This window comes from Cyanistes caeruleus, chromosome Z (genome assembly GCF_971803275.1).
Source record: "Cyanistes caeruleus chromosome Z, bCyaCae1.hap1.1, whole genome shotgun sequence".
In the NCBI taxonomy this organism is placed as follows: Eukaryota; Metazoa; Chordata; class Aves; order Passeriformes; family Paridae; genus Cyanistes; species Cyanistes caeruleus.
Genome location: NC_141732.1, coordinates 38762237 through 38784417, shown reverse-complemented (window position 1 = coordinate 38784417; position 22181 = coordinate 38762237). Strand labels below are relative to the sequence as shown.

General features: G+C 38.6%; 1 protein-coding gene across 8 annotated transcripts in view; it reads left to right on the top strand.

Moving 5' to 3' along the window:
- LOC147648370 (uncharacterized) overlaps window positions 1–22181 on the top strand; it is a 56614-nt gene that overhangs the window by 18855 nt on the left and 15578 nt on the right. For 2 of the 8 annotated variants that reach the window (XR_015281103.1, XR_015281111.1), the window contains 2 exons: window positions 10790–10899; window positions 19509–19618. Coding sequence is in view for 1 of the 8 variants with exons in the window: in XM_086869439.1 (XP_086725565.1) it covers window positions 2996–3055; window positions 10790–10899; window positions 19509–19668 (330 nt within the window). In the remaining 7 variants the exon portion in view is untranslated. Of the gene's footprint in view, window positions 1–2937; window positions 3056–8345; window positions 8484–10789; window positions 10900–19508; window positions 19996–22181 lie in introns of those variants that run through there. The other 6 variants (XR_015281106.1, XR_015281105.1, XM_086869439.1 and 3 more) reach the window with 6 other exon arrangements.

Here is a 22181-nt window from a genome sequence, read left to right as displayed (position 1 = left end):
GAATCAGAATATATATTCTACCATTTGACTGAAAAAAATTTAGCCTAGATTAATTGACCATTTAGATATTCACACTTACAGCCTAGACAAGTAGATTGCTAGACAGGGTGATTCTAAGCACTGAGATGCAGTGGATCATGGAGAGTGGACCAGTATATGCAATAAGTTTTGAAGCTAGCTGGAGTTCTTGCTTCTCTTCTTCCTTCTAATCCATTTGGAACGTTCTCTATCCTCCTTAGTGTAGTTTTCCTCCTTTTTAGCATGGAAATGCCAAGCTCATACACCCACAGATTTTTGAGAAATAGATCTTTAACTAGTCAGAAGCTTCTTCTTGTTGCAGAGAAGTGTGATTTCTTCCTGTAGTGTCAACTCCTGCTATTCCAGAACGATCTTTGAGATTCAGGGGGAAAATAGTAGGGGCTATTTTAAATGTAATGTTAATGAAGAACTACCATACAGTGACCTAGTTCTAAATGAGAACAGTCTCAAAGTATTTCTGATTATTTCTAATAAACCTCTGCTTTTTCTATGTGCCAGAAATTTCTAGGAAGATGTCACAGTATTGACTTTATGCTTCTGTCTTAGGACATAATGGCTTCACAATGTGAAATAGTATGTTTTAAGCCTTCAAATAACAGCACTTAAAAATTATATGCCTTTTTTTCATAGAGTAGTGCTCATCAAGAGTACCTTCAAACAGTGGCAAATATTAAATAATCAAACCAAGATATCTTGATATATTTCTAGTGTTAAGGTTCCAAAAGACTGGCAGTGAAATATAATAATGTATAAACATTGGAGCATATTAACTAAATGTGTTTTAGATGTTCAAATTAAATTGGAAGAGATAAACTTTAGTTAATATGATTTATGCACATTCTTTAGGCTGGTTGAAGACTCTGTGGTCACGTGTGCTCATTTCTTAAACTAGGGAAGACTCCAGCAGGAACTTAATTGAGGATCCCAGCCATTTTTGCTCTCATCTAAAGGCCTCCAGACTTCAAGCATAGTAAATATGTATATTTAGTGCAGTATTTTCTTACAGCACTGATGACTTTTTTTTTTTTTTAACATTATGTTGATGTTAGATAACACTGATGACTTTTTTTTAAGCTTATGTTGATGGTAGATAAAAGGTTTGTTGTATATGTGATGCTGCCTTTCATTGCTGCGCAGCAATTAACACAGCCGGAAATTTAGGAAGATGAAGTCTGATTCTCAGCACAAATTAATATTTCTAAGTGTCTCAATCTCACTTCTCTTTCAGAGAAGTACAGATAATTTTATTTCTCTGGTATAATATATCATGAGATTTTGAGGTGTCTACATGCTAAAGAAGCAGCAAAAAATACTTGATATTGAATGCACAATTTTAATATTTGCATAGAAAAGCTACAGAGTAAGGATCATTATTCTCTCTTTACCTTGCAGATGTTCAAGGATGTTGAAATGACCTTCCTATCAATGTGAGAAGAAAAATACTCATACATGATATATTTCTTACAAACCTTCTTAGTATCCATAGCATACAAAAAGAAAATTGTAGTTTTGTTTATCTGACATACCCGTGTATTTTCACTATTTTTTTCAAATATTAACAGCAGTATTTCTAAAATATTTCTGTTCTAGGACGATTTCAAATAAATAGTGTTTTCTGCCACTACATGCAGTCATATTGCTAGCGCACTTCTTTTAATTCACTGTTTATTCATTTCTATTTATTTATTTATATGAGTTTAAATTACATATATTTTCCTCTGAAACTAGAAGCTATGGCATTGTTTCGCCCTGTGTCTTTGACTTAAACTGCAAACTTCTCTTAAATTGAGTAGTATTGAAGTTATTTGGTTCTTTATGTAGAGCTAATGAGCTCCTCAGATGTTACGGTCTTTTTCCTTTGAAGATAGTGGAAGAGTTATTTTTAAACCAGTAAGATAATTAAAAAGCACTGTGAACTTCCTTTCAAATGATTCCAGTTTAATTTGTCCATATGACTTTGCTGTTCTTTTTATCACTTGTTAAAGACTCATGATTTACAATATTTATTGTTGTGCAATGCTGCTTTTGAAGAAATGCATTAGATTTCTGAAAGTGATTGCATGAAGGAAAAGACCCTCTGCCTCTTGGGGTTCATTCATAACCAGAACATAAGTTGAAAAAATTTTTCTTCTTTTAGACACTTCCTATAATGTCTGTGTGTCACAGCGTAAATTCTGCTTTGTCTTGCTCAGTTGTTTTCTTCCAGAAGAGACCTTGGAGGAAGGGCAAGTTACATGGGTAGTTTTGGGAAAGTACCTAAAATCTTGTGCTTAAGCCACTAAATAAAGTTTAAAAAAAGAAAAGAAAAAAAAAAGTCCTTATGGGCTTTAATGCCTTTGCTACTGAAATGGTTTACATTTGTGCAGTGTGAATGATTCATTATCATAATTCCTTTATGCAAATCCAGGAAAGAGAAGAGAAATGCATATTCTCTTACCATTGAATTCACTTGGACAAGAGATCTATAATGTTTTAGCTTTTTGGAGAATCAATGGCTCTATGCTTTATTCCATGCATTTATTCCATTGCATTTAAAATAAGACATATGTAATCAGCATGAAAATCCAGAACCTTCTTTATCTGAATGTTATGTAAATAAAAAGCTGACCTCACTTGGATGCTTTCATAATTAAATACTTTGAAAATAGAATGTATATTCAAGAAGCACACTCGTGCCAATGGCTCAGCTGGTGCGTTGAAATGAACTAGGAAGCCTGGCCTGTTAAGGTTGCTGAATGTAGCATTTGGTGTTTATGGAAAAATACAGGGTCACCCTTGGTGATGGGGAGATCCACCTTCACATCTCCCCCACTGTTCCCTAGTCCTGAACTTTAGAATTGTCAAAAAAAAAGAAAAAAATTTAAAAATCTTCTTAATTGTATTTACCTCCTCACACAGAGAGCAAAGGCACGAAGTGTAACATTGCAATACACCCTGAAATACACACCAAACCAGGATGTACATTGCAGGCATCAGGGGGGAAGAGGATTCTGCCAGCACAAAAGCGGTGAACCTGGTATGTGTTGATGGTGCTGCTTGCTCTTACTGGCATGGGTGCTGATGAAAATTGTCATCAAGAAGCAAAAGTTACAGAGCCAAATCCATTTCCCATTTCTGTAGATACTGGAAGATCAAAATAATAATGAAAAACTGAATTCAGAGCATTCTTCTTCCACCTTGTCTGGCGCTGCCACTAAGCAAGGGGGAAAGTTGTATTGAAGTAAGAAAAGCAAGAAAGATCATAGGTGATTGTTTAATTCTGATTGTGAAAAGCTGCGGATTAGGGTTCCTGTTTCCAACAACTGGGAATTTTTTTTAGTTGGTTTGATTGGGATTTTTGTTGGTTTGTTGATTTGGGGATTTTTGGGGGAGGCAGAGAGTTTAATTTTGTGTTTGTTTGTTTATTTGTTTGCTTTTAATTTTGTTTTCAGAAGTGTTTTTGTCCAAAATGAGGTTTTAATGTGAAATTGTTCTATAAAGGACAAAGCAAGCTTAAAGACATTCTTGAGTATTGATGTGTTCCAGAGAACTAAGAACTGAGTAGAGTTTTAGTTGACGTCCTACTTTTTAGTAGTTTGTCAGCTATTACAGAAAAAGACTATAGGATCATCCTTTCATCCTCTGGCCTACTCCTTTGAGAAACTATCAAAAGTATGATCATATTGCATTGCAGATCTGGAGGCCCTTCTTCTTTCATGAGCTCCAAATACATGTGGGTTTTTGGGCAGCCTTCCATCCTATGCTGGTTTTGAAAGGATATTTGGCTGAAATTTAATTTTGTCTTGCAGCAGAATTTAATTAACCTTTATCCCTCTGAGAGGAAAATTTAAAACTGTCAGGAAGTCTGTTATCTATCTCAGTTTTCTCAAGTAATTGCTAAATGTAGCTGACAAAATACTCCATCAGAATACTGTCAATTTTGGTAGCAATCTGTGAGGAACTCTTTAATTCTAGTAATTCTTTAGAGGCAAGAACTGGTAAAACAAACATAACCATCTCACATTATGTGTTCAGCTTCTACTGATGACTTTTTTTCTACACAGAATAAAGACAGGATTAGTGGCTGAACTACACATGTCCTTTCCCACCAGGCACAGTACTGTTAAGTACTGTTTAATGCATAGTCCATGGCATAAGATACTGTGAGGAACAAGGCTGCCTCTCTATCCCTTATTTATTCTAGCCAAACCACATAAAAGGATGGATTAAAATGCTGCATCAAGATGTCCCTAAATTATGTCACCATTATGTTACAGACTTGTCTCAGCAAAGATGACTCAGTATTTTAGTGGTGAGGTAATTTCCTAAATTGTAGCATAGCTAGAACATGACATACTTTGCCCAGAAATTACAGATGAAGGCAGAAGGCAAGAGAAGTGATGCAACTATTTTTCTTCTCCAGATTTCTCCCTTGTTTTTTGTTTGGTTGGTTTTGGCAGTCTCCCAAGATGTTTCTGTTGAGCTAAACACCAGGTACTTAGTTGCCAGTGTGCGAACCTCTGGTGACTTCAGGCTCCATCTTCTCAAAAACAGCTATTGATCAGCTTCTGATCTTGGTGACAAGTCTGCCAACCCAGATGGATTTTGTCAGCCATAATAAAGCCATTCCAGATAAACCATGTTTTAATAGATTGGAATCTGGCCTGCTTACCAATTCTTTTTACTGTAGTATTTGTAGAAAGTAGAATGAGAAAATGAGAGAATTCCTCTCAAAGAAGAGTTTCCTTAGTTGCCTAGTACAAATATAGAAAGGATGAAAGTAACAGGACAGCAAGACCCTTTTTTCTGCCTCAGTTGCAGCATCTCAATGTCCTGATACAGGAAAACAACATAATTAATGTTATATATTATGTTAATAATATGTTATATATTATGTTAATATTATGTTATATATTCATATAATGTGAATATACTATTACTTTCTTCTAAAAAGAGATTTTACTTAAGGACTTTATTTGGTCACATAAAAATGATAGATCCTTAAATTTATGTATTTCTTTCTTTGCCTGCAAAAGATCTCAACACACACATGTTCACGTAGCCTTTTTCAAGGTATCTGTCTGTAATAGTTTAGAATTGGTCCTCAAGTATTTTATGTATGTCTTGAAGCTGCATTTTACACTAAATTTTCTGTCCTTGGAGCATCAAGACATTCCCAACCACCATACTATTCCCCTCAAAGGGCACTTCACAACATATAAACCTGGGAGTCCTGCAACTTGTTACCCTCAGCTCTTCAGTCTTCACTATTTTGCAGCAGATTTAAGTGGGTTGATTTTACTTTCTTAGACTTTTTTTACAGCACTTTACTTTTTTTTACAAGTGTCTTTTGGCTTTCCAAGAATATATTTGGGCAATTTCTACTGTCTTCTCAAGCTCTGTAGTTTACAATATGTTACATAGAGCAATTTTAGTTTTTGCATTTGTGTCCTGGTTCATTATTCATTTGAATGTGGTGTTTTTCCCCACTAGTCTCATAATCCAGGAACAGGTGTCTCTTAAAATCTGCAAATGTTCTTTCTTAATGAAAATGAAGACAATAGCACCTGATGGGTTACAATTGTGTACTCCATACCTTCAGATACTTCTTAGTACATGAAGTACATGTGGGCTTGAAGAGATACTAAGTCTGCAGATGGAAGGCAGAGAGACCTTGACAAAACAGAGGGCTGGGCAATCGCCATCTGTATGAAGTGCAACAAAGGCCAGCTCTGGATTCTGTACCTGGGAGGGGGCAACACTGGATGAGCTGGCAAACAGGGGAATGACATGATTCAGAGCAGCACTGCAGAAATGGAACTGGAGGTCCTGGTCAAGGGCAAGTTGAACACAAGTCAGCAGTGCCCTGGCAGCCAGGAGGGCCAACCCTGCCCTGTCCTGGAGTCCATCAGGCACAGGATCACCAGGCAAGGGGGAGGATTGTCTCACTCTGCTCTGCACTGAGGCTGCCTCACCTTGAGTACTGGGGGTTTATATTTTGGCAGTTTGGGGTCAAAAAAGATAAAGAAAGTATTAAGTAATCAGGGGAAAAGCAGGGCTACAAGGATGGTGAAGGTCTTCAAGAGGAAGCAGTGTGAGGATTGGCTGAGGTCACCTTTGCTTTGTTCGGCCTGGAGAACAGAAGACTGAGGGGAGACCTCATTGTGGTCTTCTACATTCTCATGGGGGTAAGGTGTAGGGACAAGCACTGATCTCTTCTCTGTGAGGAACAGTGTCAGGGCTTGAGAAAATGGCTTGAAGTTATGCCAGGGGAGGTTTAGGCTGGATATCAGGGAAAGGTTGGACTTGTAAGTCCCTTCCAACTCAGAATATTCCTTGGTACTATTTATTTTTACTGAATACTGTCTCCATCTTTCTCTTACTTGACACTGAGCTCTGAAAACTGACATTGCCCAGTTTGGAAAGCACTCTAATATTTGGGTTCTTTAGTGATTTCACAGGTGCACAGAAGGAAGGCCAGAAAGAAACTTAATAGGAAAAGCAAATAGGAAGCCCTTGAACTAAAACAATTCTAAAGTAACTAAATAGTTAAACTATTAGGTAAGAAATGCCTTTTTCCTGAATCTATTTGTGGCAAGAAAATCTCTGTCTGAAATGGTGGTCTCCTCTGTCTCTGTCCCATGCCATTCCTATTGTTGCTCAGATGACAGCTTTGTTGATCATAAGAAGTATCAGTCTAAAAGCTTCAAAGAGTGCTTGTGCAGCACTACTGATTTTCTATATACTGCTGCATGTTATCTGGAGTACCAATCTTATGCTAAACCTGGTGCATGCCCTACAGGCATGAAAAAATGTGTATTTCAGATGCATTTGCAAAAAAAACAACCAGAAAACACAAACCCCAGCCCCCCACACACTACTCTCTCTCTCGATACTCATTTTCCATCAAATACCAGGCAATTCTTGTGTGCGGACATCTGTGTGAAGAACTGGACATTTACAACAGTGTGTTGTAACTTTTTAATTAATGTCATAAACTTCCTTTCTGATGCCAGCGAAGTAGCCATTTGGGATTTTTTCGGATAATGAATCAGGAAAAAGAAAATATTACAACACAATGCTGAATTTTTATAGTTCTATCCAAGTGTTTTTTCTTCAGATGCAGTTCTCAGGATCACACATGATGATGTTGTGCTACAGGAGAAAATCTCTTGGCATTGTATGGGAAAAAATAGCTCTTTGCCCCTTCCTAAGTCTGATCAAGAGTAAAAGGATTCTTTACAAGGAGTGATTTGTTACTTTTGTGATTAGGCAGTCTCACATGAATGGTGGAAGAGTAGAGTAGTTCTTTGTACACACATTTTAAAGGGGGAAAAATAGGTTTCTTATACATAAAAATCCTGTGTACCTTAGACCTGTAATGACATTTAAGCAACATAGGTGGGAATCAGAGCAGGGACTTTGTTTCTCACACTGCATATGGTATACAATGACAAAAATGTGGAACATTTCTATTCTTGGCAAGCACAGAGCTTCAAACTCTCATGAATGAATTTAGGCCTTAAAGCCAGAAATTAGTTGCCTACTGCCGTGGTATAGATTCCTTTCAATAAAAACTTCAACACAATTTGAAAGACATTCTGTTGAACTACTGTGAGTCTTTGTCTGTAGAGAATGAGTTTCTGGGAAACACATAATATATTTCTCAGTCTGTCTGAGCACAGAACTGCGAACCAGTGTAAAATGACCAGGTTATATCCAGAGCAGACCACATAAAGCCATTTCTGAGGATTTTATGGGTGCGTCTGGCTCCTTTATCCAAGATTAATGTGAACTGAGTTTATAGTGGGTAGGTGTTGATGGTTTGTAACCAAAGATATTGGGTAACCCTGTACCAATGCAAATTGAATAGGTTGAACAAACTCAGTTCTCCTGAACAAGATGCCTGAGCTGTAAAACCTCCTGAATGACCCAAGAAGAATGATGGAAGAGTGAGTAAATCAGGAAAATTAATAGAACTTCAACATTTGGAATAAATTTCCTTTTGACCAGCTGTGGTGGGTTGACCTTGGCTGCATGTTAGGTGCCCAGGAAGCTGCTCTATCACTCCCTCTCCTCAACAGGATAGTGGGGGAGAAATTCAGATGAAAAAAGCCTTGTGGATCAAGATAAAGACAGTTTAATAAAGATAGATCAAAGGCTGTGCATGGTAGCAAAGGAGAACAAAATGTATATTTTCTCCATCTCATCAGCAGGTTATGTCTAGTCAAGTAGGGTCTCAGAACACATAGCAGTTGGTGCAGAGGACAAACATCTAAAGAATGAATGCTTCCCACCCCTTTCTCTTGTATTTTATTGCTGAACAGATGTCATAGTTTATGGATTATTACTGGATCAGTTTGTCTCAGCTGTCCTTGTTGGAGGACATCCTTGAGTGAAGGGCAGCCTTTTGTGAAGGACGTCCTTGAAGCTCCCAGGGTGGGAGCCCTGCAGCCAAAACACTGGTAGGTCATCAACACCCTTCTAGCTCCAAAAACAAAGTACAGCATTATCAGGCCTGATATAGAGAAAATTAAGTCCACCCCCTACAGAGCCAATACACAAGCTGGACAGGATACCACAGTGAGTCCGTGGCGGAACTTTTGTTTGAACTAGTTTTGGTTTAATTTTCACTCTCCTAGCCTTGTGAAAGATGAAATCTCCCTGGCAGTTCAGACAAATTAGATTCCTGGAAAATCCAAAAATTAATCTAAGCCTATAAAATTAATACACCCTTAAAGGAGGGAGAAATTAGCTGTAAATAAAGTTTCCTACATATGTTATTTGGAGTAGCATAGCTCTGTAACAGGCTGCAATATAGGGAAGAATGAGTAGATCCATATCCTGGAGTAAAATGTACTATACTGTAACCAAGTGAGCTGTACTGTTTGTCTGAAAGTAACTCCAAGAACGTGGGAAAATTACTGCAGTAAGTAACTAAAGAAATGTTGTGTAATGTGGTGATATCTGGACCAAATTGCTATCTAGCTGTACAAACATAGTCCATATGCAGACCACTGAAATAGTCTCCAAGCAATGCAAATGCAATCTGTATTCAGCAAGGCAGGACCACAGTGAGTACAGGGGGCCTAGTGCTGTAGAGGAACCTTCTAGCTGGTGCATGTGTGAGATCAAGCTAAAAATGTTGATCTCTTTGGGATTAGAGTATTGTCAGTGATCTACATCTTCTGTAGAGAATGTTGGAGTAGGTGTAAAAAAAAAAGTATCTGAAATAGACTGAAAATTATAGCAAAGCAAAATATTATGTAACCTGAAGAATGTATGGCGAGGTCCCAATTTAATATTTAACATAGCAGCTTTTCATCTTCTGTCTAAAGTGTACGTATTTTGATCTCTCATGTCAGCACAAAGAATTTTTAAGTGAGAATTTTTCTCACTGGGATCTGTCAAACTAACCTCTGTTAGCTACTCCTTCTCCCACACAGTTATATCCTTAAACATGAGACCCTCTACAATCATGCTGAGCCAAAAAAGTTTGGAGGTCTCACTGGTCTGAATTCATTAACTACCCTGTGTGCCAACACAGCAAACAAATGCATATTTCAAAGACATACACTATGTCTTTTTACCCTACTCCCTTTAACCTCAGTAAGCAGAACAGGACCTAGCCTGTTTTTTTTCAGATCAATCAGTCTTTTGATGCATAATGTTACCTTCTTGTACCAGTACTGAATTGCTTTAATGGAAATGAAAGACCCAGAGCAGCTGATGCCAATTCTGCTGGCATGCATATGAATAAGGGGCCTTCAGAGCAAGTGTTTGTCCATGGGAGGTCAGGAAATAGGGAAGACTGGATGCTAAGGTCATGACAGCGAGGATTTAATGTTTTACTGGGCAGCAGCCAATGCTACACCTGCATGAATATGTAAAGTTAAATTCTCAAAGAAGTAGCAGCACTGAGATGTCTCTCTCAGCACCTCATCTGTTACATCTGGTCTCTGTTCCTAAACAGCCATGTACATCCAGGAAGATTAAAGTGACCGATGCCATCTAAACTGTTGGCAGAGATAGTACTGGGGTGCCTGATTATTTGCAGTTCTCTGCACATGCATAAAGAAAGCTCTACTGTCTTTACACATTTATAACCTCTCTAAGGGTGTTCCCCACAAAAGTATCACATATACTTTAGGTATAAACAGACTGCAGTGGTTTATTTCTGGTGAGCAATGATCCCATTAGCCCAGCAGAGGGAAATCTGGAGACATTGCCAGGGCAGATTGAGTTTTACAGAAGTAAAACTGGCTTGATGTCATAAATATATCAGAATTAGCTAGTGAATGCCTTCCTTTTTGATTACATGACTGCAGGAAATGTTAGCTGATGTTATTGCTTAGTATGTATTTCAAAATGCTTGTTTTTAAGCTGCACTCCCAAGAGTGTAGCTCTTGGACTTTTTTTTTTTTTTTTTTATCTGGAGCCTTAAATTCACCTGTGGCGTCACCTGACTTTCTATAAAAATTACATCTATTTTTGTAAGTTATTCAGACTTCTAAGTTATTGATAGAAGTGTGATGCTGTATTTGAGATTTTTTTTTTCCTTCTTCTTTATATATTTTACATGTACCAAAAGTAGATAACAGATCTTCACATAAAATAAAGAAATTATGCTTTACTATATTAAAAGCATCAGGTTTTATAGAAAGGGATATATATTATTTGATGAATACTCTTCTGGTACTTAATAGAAAGTTACGTTGTAACAAGAGGGGGGGTTAAAAGTGTGTTTTTTCCATTTTTTTTCTCTCTCAAGTATTCATCTTCTGCAGAAACAAGAGACAATGTAACGGTATCTCCAAAAGGGAATTCTGCTGACCTACCTATGGTGGACAGTAACAGGAACTTCAGATGCCTGAGAAACATGTAAGTGACAGAAATCTGAAATGTAAAGATAATAATGAGAAAAAAGATTCCTAATTGGTCATGAGAGTGAGGAAGAATAATTACATGATTATTATTGAATGTATTGAAACTGGAACAGAACGGCAACTGAGTGACTTAGGATAAATTTTATCTCATGTTCTAAAGGGATGGAAAAGTCTGGCAAAAATACACAGTGCCAAGATGGAATTATTCTGAACTGATAGGAAATAAAATATTTGCAGAAACAACCAACCACAAACTCCTACTCAATTTACTGAGCAAGTCTCCCTGGCCGTCTAGGCAAGCCCTTGCCACAAAACTGCACTCCAGAATTTGAAATTTCATTTTAATACTACTAGTTCTGAGAAGAAAAAATAAACATCTAAGAAATTGAACCAGATGAACACTGCTACTTGAAGCTCTTGACTGCTACTTGAAGAATGCTGACTTGCCATCCCAAGGAACTTCAACTCCAGTGGTTGATTTCTCTTCCTCCCTCAAGCCTTCCCCAAAGACTATTGACCCCAGCACTGCAGGAGCATGTAGTGCAAGCATATATATCTTCTCCCTATTCTCCTCAGTTAACATAACGTAACATAACATAAGCTAAGGTCATCAGCAGTTTATACTTGTGAGGCTGGAAGCAGCGGTAGGACTGTAAAGAATATGCCATCCTCACTGTAGAAATATATCAGGTATCCATGGATACCTGACCCCTGAGCAAAGCTACTGGTTTTTATTTGCTTATTTAAGAGTTAAATTTAACCTTAGTCAGTTCCTTGGTTTTGTCAATTGTGGCTTTAGAAGCAGTCCCAAAAACTTCACAACTACCAAAACTAGGGGAGAACACGGCAGGGGGAAGATGCCAGGTCACAGGGAGGCCGGAACTGCTGGCTTTGGTTTTGCCAGGAAGCTTCTCTGTCACCATAGCAGGGCAAGGGACAGTGTTGATTGTGGGGAATGGGACGTGCTTCCGAGCCTACTGCAAATACAGTTAAATAGTGTCTGTCTAGACAACATGTGAACTCCATAATTTGTCTCAAGGATAAACTGCCCCAGCAGTCTATAGCAATTTGTGTCGCTAGCCAGCTGTTCTGCAGAATGCCTTGGTAATCTTCCTAGCCCCATTCACAAGTGTCTTCTAGGTGTTAAACCAGAATATTGAACTCAGAAACTGTTTGTTTGAGCAACATCTTTAAGATTTCAGTGTTTAACTCCTTATCATCAGTACATAAATTTGCACTGACCTAAAGATATAGATGATAAAAATGCAAAATCATATCAATGTATGCTAATTAAAAAAAAAAAAAAAAGAAAAAGAAAAAGAAAAAAGGAACTTGATGTTTAGAAATTTCTGAAGTTCTGTCTTGTAATGGTGGAATGGCTTTTAATTTTCTTAAGCAAGTTGACTTTACCCCTGAGACCTTGAGCCCTGATCAAAAGCTTTGCTACGGGGTCCTCTGCTAGATTCCTATAACCTGTGTATCTGAGAAGTTTGCCTGTCATGTCAAAGCTGAGGTGCTTTTACACAGAGATGCCTTTTTCCTGTGACTCGTTATCTAGCCTGCATTGCAGGTCATACTACATTGTGCTTATATATAACTGAGGATAAACACAAGCAATTCCGGACTTTGCATGTATGTGAGCTAGACATATTGGCTTTTTTAATTTCTGCTTCACACAGTGTAGATGATGAAGGTACCATGTTCTGTGCAAATACTCATGAGAAAAAAAAAAAATCCCATTTCTACATCACCTGGAAACAGCTAACCATCAAGTTATCAAAAAATGTGTTACAGGTGAGTCAGGAGAAGACGAGAATTTTACACCCACTGAGCAAACCGTTGCCAGGCTAAGTCAGTATATCATCTTTTGTTGGTGGCTAAATATTTAGGATAGAATAGTGCTTACTCCACATTTGTTGGCAGGAAACAATCTTGTCATGTGGAAGTACCACAAAAATTAACCAGGATGTGCAGTTTAAGATACAATATCTAGATAACAGGCCTTCCTAACTCACAGTGCTGCCCAGAGTTTTGATCTATCTCTACAAGGACTGAGGGCAGTACTAGTACTAACACTATATGTGGTCCCACAAGATAAGTCTTTGTTGTCTTGGACAAAGCCTCTATCTGATCAGCATTTCAAACCTACCTGCAAGTGCTAGGTCAGCAGGTTAATTGGAAATTTGTGACTGGTTTGACAATCCAGGAAAACTAGAGTAATGTCTCACAGGTTTGTATTTGTAAGACACAAATATGTTGAGGTCAGTAAGTCAAAAGCCTTAGAGAAGCATCCCCAAATATTTTCAATTCCTGTGTCAGCAGAGCACTCTTACTATTTAGTATTTTGAGATTTACTGCCAACAGGAAACCTCTAATGCTAAAACCCCTAGGGCTTGTGATTGTATAATTCTAAACAGTGTAACAATACATTTTGTAGCTTTTATAACTCTGGTGCCTGAGGCCGACAAACTTCAGTTCTGTGAGGTTTACTTCCTCAGAATGATTTAGGACAGGGTATTTCAGTAGCAGAGATGTTCAAAAGCCATGAAGAGAGTGATCTGTATCAAAAAAAGAGAACTGAAAGTAAGGGGGTACACATGGGGCAGGCATCTCATTCTGTTGCTTTCCTCCTCCTGCTGCTACTGTTTTCCCATGCAAACCAACAGGCTCCTTCTGCACAGTGATTTGCTGCTCCTGTAGCTCTCCCAGCCTGTTATTCATTGTTTCTGGCATATCTTTTCCAGCTGTTGCTTGGCAAGAGCCTTCCTGTCGCCCTGTTAGTGTCTCAGTCTCTAGTGGAATGTTTGAAATGTGTATGCTTTTGGAAAGGCATATATAATGATGGTCCAGGCAGCCCCTTGATAGTAGTTTCAGGCAAAAAAAGGACAATGTGACTAATAACAAGTCCACATTTTGTGCTCTTACTGTACACCACAGAACACAGTAATGCCTTCAAAATTTCTTTTCACTTTCATTAAATAAATATATTTTAATTTCTTTTACAAGATTCCAAGATGTTCTTTTTCACAACTGCAAAATATAGTTTAAGCCTTTTTGTTTAAACTTATCTTCCTTATTCTGTATGGAGTATTAACTTTGGTTGTCTTTAACACCACGAGGCAGATATTGTAAATTGTTAGGGGACTAAATATATTCATGTTGAGATGCAAAGTTCTCCTCTTTGTTTCCAAGCTTCCTGCCTCATGCTAGGCCAGATTCTTTAATGAAGAAAGGAAGGAAGAAAAAAATCCCTGTGGTCCATCCAAAGACAAACTGATGCTTTAAGTCAGATGATATTTAAATCTGCATTTGCACTTCCTTTACAGCCTTACCCAATTTTCTGTCTGTAGAATTTGTCTGCTTTGGAGCAATAGCTACATGGGAATGTGTTTCCAGTGCATGTTCCATGCTGTGATGTACCTAATTTTTCAATTACTCTACATAGAAGAGGTAATTTTTGCTACCTGCTGAACTTGCTCTGTAGCTTTGGGCTGTTTTGAATTAAACCTGTTTCTTATCCCCTCCTTATTAATTCCTTAATAAATCATCAGTTTCTGCTAGTTCTTAGATGTGTCATATTTGGTTAGAAAAAATGGAAAACAGATTTAATTCTGGTATATAAGATTTCCTTGGCTATGGTCTGTGTATGGAGGGAAAAAGAATCTGCTGCCTTCCCTATCAGAAGCTTCTGCTCAGGGCAATTAAAAAAATTTATTGTCAAAAATCATATCTCATTTCTTGGAAGACAATAAATGTGGGTAACAAGAGCTAATGGCTGTTGGGTGAAACATATTTAATTTCACCATTTTAATCGTCCATGCTAAAATTTAGTGCTCAGTATTTAACAATTCTGCTGGGAATTCACAATAAGAAAGGACATTTTGGAGGGACAATTTAATTATTCCATCACCGGTGTGCATGATCTTGGCCCAGAATATTGACATGTTTGTCCATCAAGATAAACAGCTCCAAAAATTCGATAAATAACTCCATTATTGCTTTGATTAGAATATCCTTTCTAATATTTTACTGTGACATAGGCATATATACAGAGCCGCAGAGAACTGGTTCCTCACATTTTCTTTCTTCATCAAATGCCAGAGGGTCAATTCCTGATAATAATGCAACAAATCTTGTGATTTAGTATATCTCCAGATTTATAACAGTTTTCTTAATGTTCATAAAATGCACATTTTTCAATAGCTTCTGAATTTTCTCTAATAAAATTAGAGAACAAGTTGTTTCATTTGGGGTTTTTTGTTTTGGTTTCACTTAGGGTCTTTTGTTTGTTTGTTTTTGCTTTTTCCTTTTTAATCTTACAGATTTGAAAGAAAACTGCTATACTGAATATGCAACACTTGTGAATTATCCAATATACTTCTTTGGAACAAATTATGATGATATTTATCACCTTTTCTCCCTTGCTAAGTTGCTAAAGATTTTCCTGACAAATCTGAAATGAGTACATTTCTGCATGTATTTGTGTATTGTCAGACACATATTTGAAAATATGGAGAAGCTTGTGTTTCAGCAACCAAATCAGTGTGCTTTCATCTGGCATTTTTTACACACATGGAAAATAACTCTGTATACTTGGGAGTAATTAAATCTCTTGTTTGCAGTAGCATTTTTTTGCTGACTGAGAGGTCCAGGATTAGGCAGGCTTGCTTCAGCCCGCGAAAAACTTGCCAGTCAACAGAACAGCTGACTTAAGGTACTAAACAAATAAAACCTTTACTAAGTGATTTTTTTTCTGCCTTTCTGTACATATACTCCATTATTTTAATTAAAATTTTGTTTTTACTAAGAATTTCGTTTGTTGAGCCTTTTGTTAGCCTTAGGACTTGGGCTCATGAAATGTCAGTTTCCCTCCTTTAGTCTCCTAGAAGAAACTTCTTACACTTGTGCATCGATGGCTCTACCTGAGCTGGGAAAAAATCACTTTTTTGTTTAGCAAAGGGGTTTGGATGGCCAGAAATGCTTTGGTGCCTCTGAAGAAGAGAAATGTGGCACACTGGGTCTCTTGATATAGTAAGGGGATAAGAAAGAAGAAAAGGTAGATTTGGCTTGTCTGCTATGAAGTTATTCTAACACCATTGTGTAGTAAAATAAGGAAATAAAACATAAAGAAATTATGAGTAGAATGTACATTAGATCTACCAAGTATGAGCAGATAATACACTTGAGAAAGCCAGGTTATTTTCAGAGGGGAAAGCACATTGTAATGGATACTCTCTCATCTAACTCCTACTTTTTAGTAGCTTTCTTCTAAGGAATATTTTTTCATTGGGAAGGATTCCCAAGAGGTATCTCTTATGGATGCTAGCTTTGGAACAGGCTGCAGGGAGCTGCAGAAACTGCAGGCCCATGGCCTCTCAGTCCTGCCTGAGAAGCTAGCCTGGGAATTCAAAGGAGGATTTCAAAACAATCCTCAGAGACAGAAAACAACTGCCAGGTGCTGTTTGTCTGTCCTTTTGTTTACCTTGCAGGAGAGAGTCAGGGGGGCAGTGTGCCCCTGACCAATGATGGTGATGTAGCACTTTGCTAGCCAATAAGAGTTTCTTTTCTGTACTTTTCCACGTATCTGTCTATAAGACAGGCCTGAAGCAATAAACTAGAGGAATTCTCCTGTTGAGACTCCCTTGAGAGTTTGTGTCGTTCTTTTTAGCCGTTCCCAATTGGAACGACAATCTCTAGGAGGAATGATAGAGCAACCATTGTGGTTTTCCTTTAAACTAGCATTTAATTACATCAGATGCCACCTACAATGTACTAAGCCATCTGGCTTGTATTTCTTTCATTACTGTAAGTTGGCTTATGGAAAAAAGAACTAGATTGGTGCCAGTTCAAAGCTTGGACTGGCACACCTATCACCTAGATAAAAAAACTACGGTGATGTCAAAGTTATTCGTCCAGCAATTATTGTTCAGTGCATTCATGGCATCGGTTATATTCTGTAGTAGAATGGAAAGGGAGCACAAAGCCTTTATATTTGACATGATTTTAGGACTGGTGAAAGAAAATCACAAACTGTTTCTGCAGAAATACTTCCCAATTTGGCCTGTTATCTCCTTCACAGGAAATTATGCCACAACCTGAAGGCACTAAATTTTTGGAGGGTGAAAAAGAGAGATTATTTGTATTTTTGATCTAACTCCCAAAAATTACATCTTGTCTCTTGTTTTGTTGGTTCAGATTTCCCTGGAGAGCTTACAGTGGCTACACTGACTATTCAGAGTCAGAGTGAATTTGTAGATATCATAAGGCCCTTGTTTTCCCTTGAGAGTCAGTTTAAGTATATTAATTATTTAACAAGCATGACATTGCAGATGTAGTCTGAAGATTGCTGCTAATACACTTCTCTGTCTCATTGGTCACTGCCTGTCCTTGAGGGAATGCATGCACTATTCATGATTGTAAGTCAGAACGGCACCCTACTCTTCTGACATTGTTTGGAAGTTTAGTTGGCTTGAGCAGTTAAGAAAGATTTATAGCTGAGCAGAGACTTCAGAAATGTACCAACCCCATTATTAGCTAGGGAGGCTCTGCTCTTTTATTTTGGGTTTGCTTCTAAGTGGAAAGGAAGAGTGGAAAAACACAGAAAAGGTCAGAATGACCTGACCTGACTCAGTTCCTCTCAATCTTTGTCCTACACTTCTTCTTCCACAGTCCCCAAAAATGTCAACAACAAACACTCTCCAAATTTCACTTCAAAATAACTGTCCCTTCTCAATCTGCTGTTAGTTTAAAGCCAACATTACACTGCTCATGCTTGCACATGGTAGTGATTTACTTAATTTGGCAAGATTGATAACTATCTTTATAGATATTTGTTAAAACAGATATGTAGCCTGGTACTGAAAGTGTAAAAAAATCCAACAACTACTAAGGAACGGAAAAAGAAAACCAAACCAAAACTACACTTTTCACATTTTTGGGAGGCACTTATTTTTCTGACCCTCTGGCTCCTCTTTTGAGATAATTAGACTTTTTGGTCAGCATATTCTTGCAAAAACATCACAGAAGGTGTGCAAAAAGTTCAGAAGTGTTTGTAATGAGGATTCACTGTTTATGGGAGCACTGACAGCTCAGAGGATGTGGATCACACACATTTCTTCTGTACTGCATTTACTGCTATGAGTCATGGAAAAAAAATGAATGGGTGCTCCAGCATGTTTTCCAAAACTGCAGCAGCCAAGTTCCTTTTGGTAGTAATTTCTTGCTTATGTATGCATACTGTACACAGACAGATTCAATTTGATCTATAGCTTAAATACAGAGGGAGAATATCTTGTTAAAGACAGAGAAGCCAAATGGAGGAATACCAAATACAGGCATGTGGTGCCTTGTATGTCTCATCAGCTACTGGCCAATGAGTGTATACTTTTCACCAAGATGTTCAACCCTGGCTCATAATGACAAAATTTTAAAACAGTTCATCCATATATGAATGACAGAAAAGAAATTAGAGAAGCCTAACTATCCCTGATGGCCTTTGCCCATTGTTACTTCCTTTAGTTTGAGTCCTCATATATATGTTTTTATTGTGAAGGTTGGAAATTTTTAGTTGAATTTAGTAGAAATTTTAGTTAATTGTTAGTAGCTGCAGGCTGCATTCAGTCCCTGTTTTCTCTTAGCTGGCATCAGGCTCCACACAACCTTCAGCCTCACAGCTGAGCTCACAGCTGTCCTGTGATCCTGCTACATTGTGCCTCATTTATTTTTTCTTATGAGATACACTGCTGGAGTGCTGTTTCCTCATCCGTAGTAAAACTCTTACCTAAAGAATCAAAACCTTAAAAAGAAAATACGGGAAAATAACTGACTGTATACTTAGGAGGCTGTTTTCTAACATGTAGGCACATTCCCTACACTACTGCCTGCAGCAGAGGTCACCAGGGGTTGAAGAAATCACCATATTCTGCACAGCATGCTTGAAATACAAGTGTAAAAGCTCTATCTACAGTGCTATTGCTTTGTCAGTCTCTGTGCTCTCTCATGGACTTAGAAACTCTTACTGTTAAAACTGCCTTGCATCTTTCCTCAAGTGTATAACCACTTCTTAAGTACTCAAGAAAAGCTCATAGATTGAGTATGGGTAATCAAGGCACCCTTAAGTTTTCACCCCAGTATTGCACCACTTCCTGAGACCTGCCAGCCTGAGGAAGCTCTTACAGTAGATGGACCTGAGAGAAGCTCACTAAAAGGAGATAATAATCTGTGGAAATAATTCTAGCCTAAGAGGTGAGGACATGTTTCACCAGAGATCAAGGTGTTCTAGTAGCTGAAATATTTCTCTGCAGAGCAGCTTTTGCCAAATGCTTCATTGCTATAATGAAGAACCTTAATTATATGAGGAAGACTTGTGGGATATCTCTTGCAGAGAATCTAATTATCAAAACCTAGAGTTTGTTGTTGCTGGTATGGGACTTACGGGACTTATGGAACAGTGTACCTATTATTGTAGTTCCAGACGTGTTGTTCATATGCTCATTCACTAATCTTCCCCCTCTCTCCCCTACTTTTTTTTTTCTCTCTTTTTTTCTGTGTCAAAGGTTGAGAAAATAGAGTTATGCTCTGCACTGTCCTTTTCTTGTCATGCAGAGAGGAACTGGAAAAAGGGAGGCACACCACAAGGTTCTGCAACAACACCAGAATAAAAGTGGGCGAAGAGCAAACAGAAAATCACCATGAGCAGCACGTGAATGAAAAAAGTAAGGGAACTATCAGAGCATGGAGACAAGGCATAAAGAGCACAAGGTGACAGCAGTAGCAGACCAGCCAGAGCTCTGGCCACAGGGTCAGACCTGTGAGGAGAGGAGACTTGAGAAAGTGGGTCCTTCTGATGCTACTGACCCAGAGATCCCCTTCAGATTACAGCAGAGCTTTAAGAACGCTCCTGTTCTGGTGTTTTTGTTCAAGTCTCTTCAGTCACATTTTGTTTGATGAAGTTGACGAGAAGACTGAATTTTTTTTGTCAGTTTATGAGGAGTGTGGGGACAAGTAGGAGGTTGAGGGAGAAACCAATTTCTGCACAGATATCTTGATGATTTTCATGCTACAGACTGGCACAAGGAAATGGATTTTATAGGTAAATGGAATGCATGTGTGACAATTTCCATGCCCTATATTTGTAACATACCTTGTTCTGGTTATTATTTTGCAGAGTGCTAACTTTATTTTTTCTTTACTGTGGGAAGCACAGCCCTTATCTGTGTGATGCATCTAACTGAAACCTTCTAACAATCCAAGGTGTGCAGACACACAGAGTGAAGGGAGGGAGAAATTGGGCGATGTGTATATTGATGGAACAATGCATGCAGTAATCACACTGCCACTATTTTCAGTGTGCAGGAAACAGCCAAGACAGCAGAGCTGCATGAAGCACAGAACAGCTATTCCCTTTGTAGCTGAGCAGAATTGTACCTTCAATAAATGGCTTCATAAAGAATTGCAACAATGCCCTGTAGATTGCCTAGGCAGCTTTCACATCTGCTCTTTGAAGAAGCACGCGTATGAGCTTTGCTGTTGCACAAAGTGTATATTCCTAGGGTTGAGAGGTGGCAAACTTTCTTTTCCTGGTGTTGGTAGGGAACTTCTATATATGGTGCTAGAAACCAGCTTGTCCTCATGAAGCAGCATTTCAAGGCAAAGCAAATGCAGAGGCCTAGAGTGGGAAATGCTCATTCACTCTGCCACTCCCCAGTGGAGAGAGACTGGAGCCTTCCCAAGGGAAATGGCAGTATCAGAGCAGCATGAGGCCCTTGGGATTACTGCAGATATGATGTGATCTCTGTGGGGCTCCCTCTTTTTGCTTTGAGCTGTTCATGCATCTTGGTCCTGCATATCCTACACTGCTAGGATCAGTTTAGGACAGGAAATATGGAGTGGGATGTGAGAACAAAGCACTGCACGAAGACCTGAGATGTGGCTGGAAAGCTAGTCATGCTCCCTTACTACTTAATAATGCTTCATGTAACCACTCTCACAAGCAGCTTAGAGCCAATGAAGCTTTGAAAACCTGAGAACCAGGCATGCTTATGCATGTACTGTTTTGTCCTCTGTACACTCCTCTTGTACAGCATGTTTCAAAAATGGTATATTTCCTATCTAGTTCGGAATTGCCTTTATTCCACCTAGACAGAATAAAGGCGGTCGCACAAACAGCTCTTTATCTACGGGGAATAACAGATATCAAAGATGTCAAAAACCAGTTCAACAGTGCTTGCCAGGTCAGCTATTTGCCAAGTCTAAGGGGACACAGGAGATCAAGAATTCAGCCAGACTTGCTGGGAAACCATAGTATCATAGTTTAAATAATGCATTTTCTTCTGCCTCATCCATATTTTTGTGCTAACTAGGGCTTATTTCTGACAGCCAAATGCAGCAGAAAATGTGTAACTTTTTTCTTGGTCATGCACATATTTATTAAAACTTTTTAGTCTCTTGCTGTAGGGGAGAGAAGAAAAAGCACTGTCTCTAGTTATTCCTTTGGTTTAGTCCTCAGAGATTTAGGACAGTCTTAAGGGACATGTGGAGAAGCTATTATATTTCTGAGGTAGTAAATATCTTAGAGCAGTAAAATGTTTCTTTTCAGTGTGTCTGGTGGGAAATGGGTAGTCCCTGGGTGGAACTGGTGCTAAAATGCCTGGGAGCCAGTCTCGTAGCTACACATGAGGAGACACAGTGCAACAGAAGGTAGGGCTTCCAGCAGAAAGCCATTGGCACTGCCAGTTGGGATTTTCAGCTTTAGCCAAGCAAAAGATTAGAGCAGACAGTAATATGGTACATAAGGCACTGTGTCAAACAAGCAACTCTGTTTTACCCCTTAGAGGGGAACTTGGGCTTTGCTGCCTTTTTTGCCTCCCCTTTGAGCTGAGGGTTCCGTGAGCGTCATCAAAGAGCTCATCATAGCAGGGGCTAAACTCTGCCTGTGCTGCTGAAGGCACAGCCCAGAGGAAGAGGGGCTCACAGTGCAGATGGACACACGGCAGGAGTCTCAGTCTCAACTGAACCACCCACTGTAAGCTGATTTGTAGCAAAAGTTGTATCAAGTGTCTTGGATCTAGTGAATAAGCAATGTCACACTGGGTTTTTTCTTAATTTACATTATTTTTCAGGACTTCAGACTGTTGTAAGGCAGACAACCAAATGGTCAGTGGTAAATGGGGTTGCTCTGTGTGAGACAAGTCTCCATGAAGCTGCAGAGTATTCTGCAATGGCAAGTGAAGTCAAAAAGCATACAGGGTTTTATTATCCAGATATTGATTGAAGAAT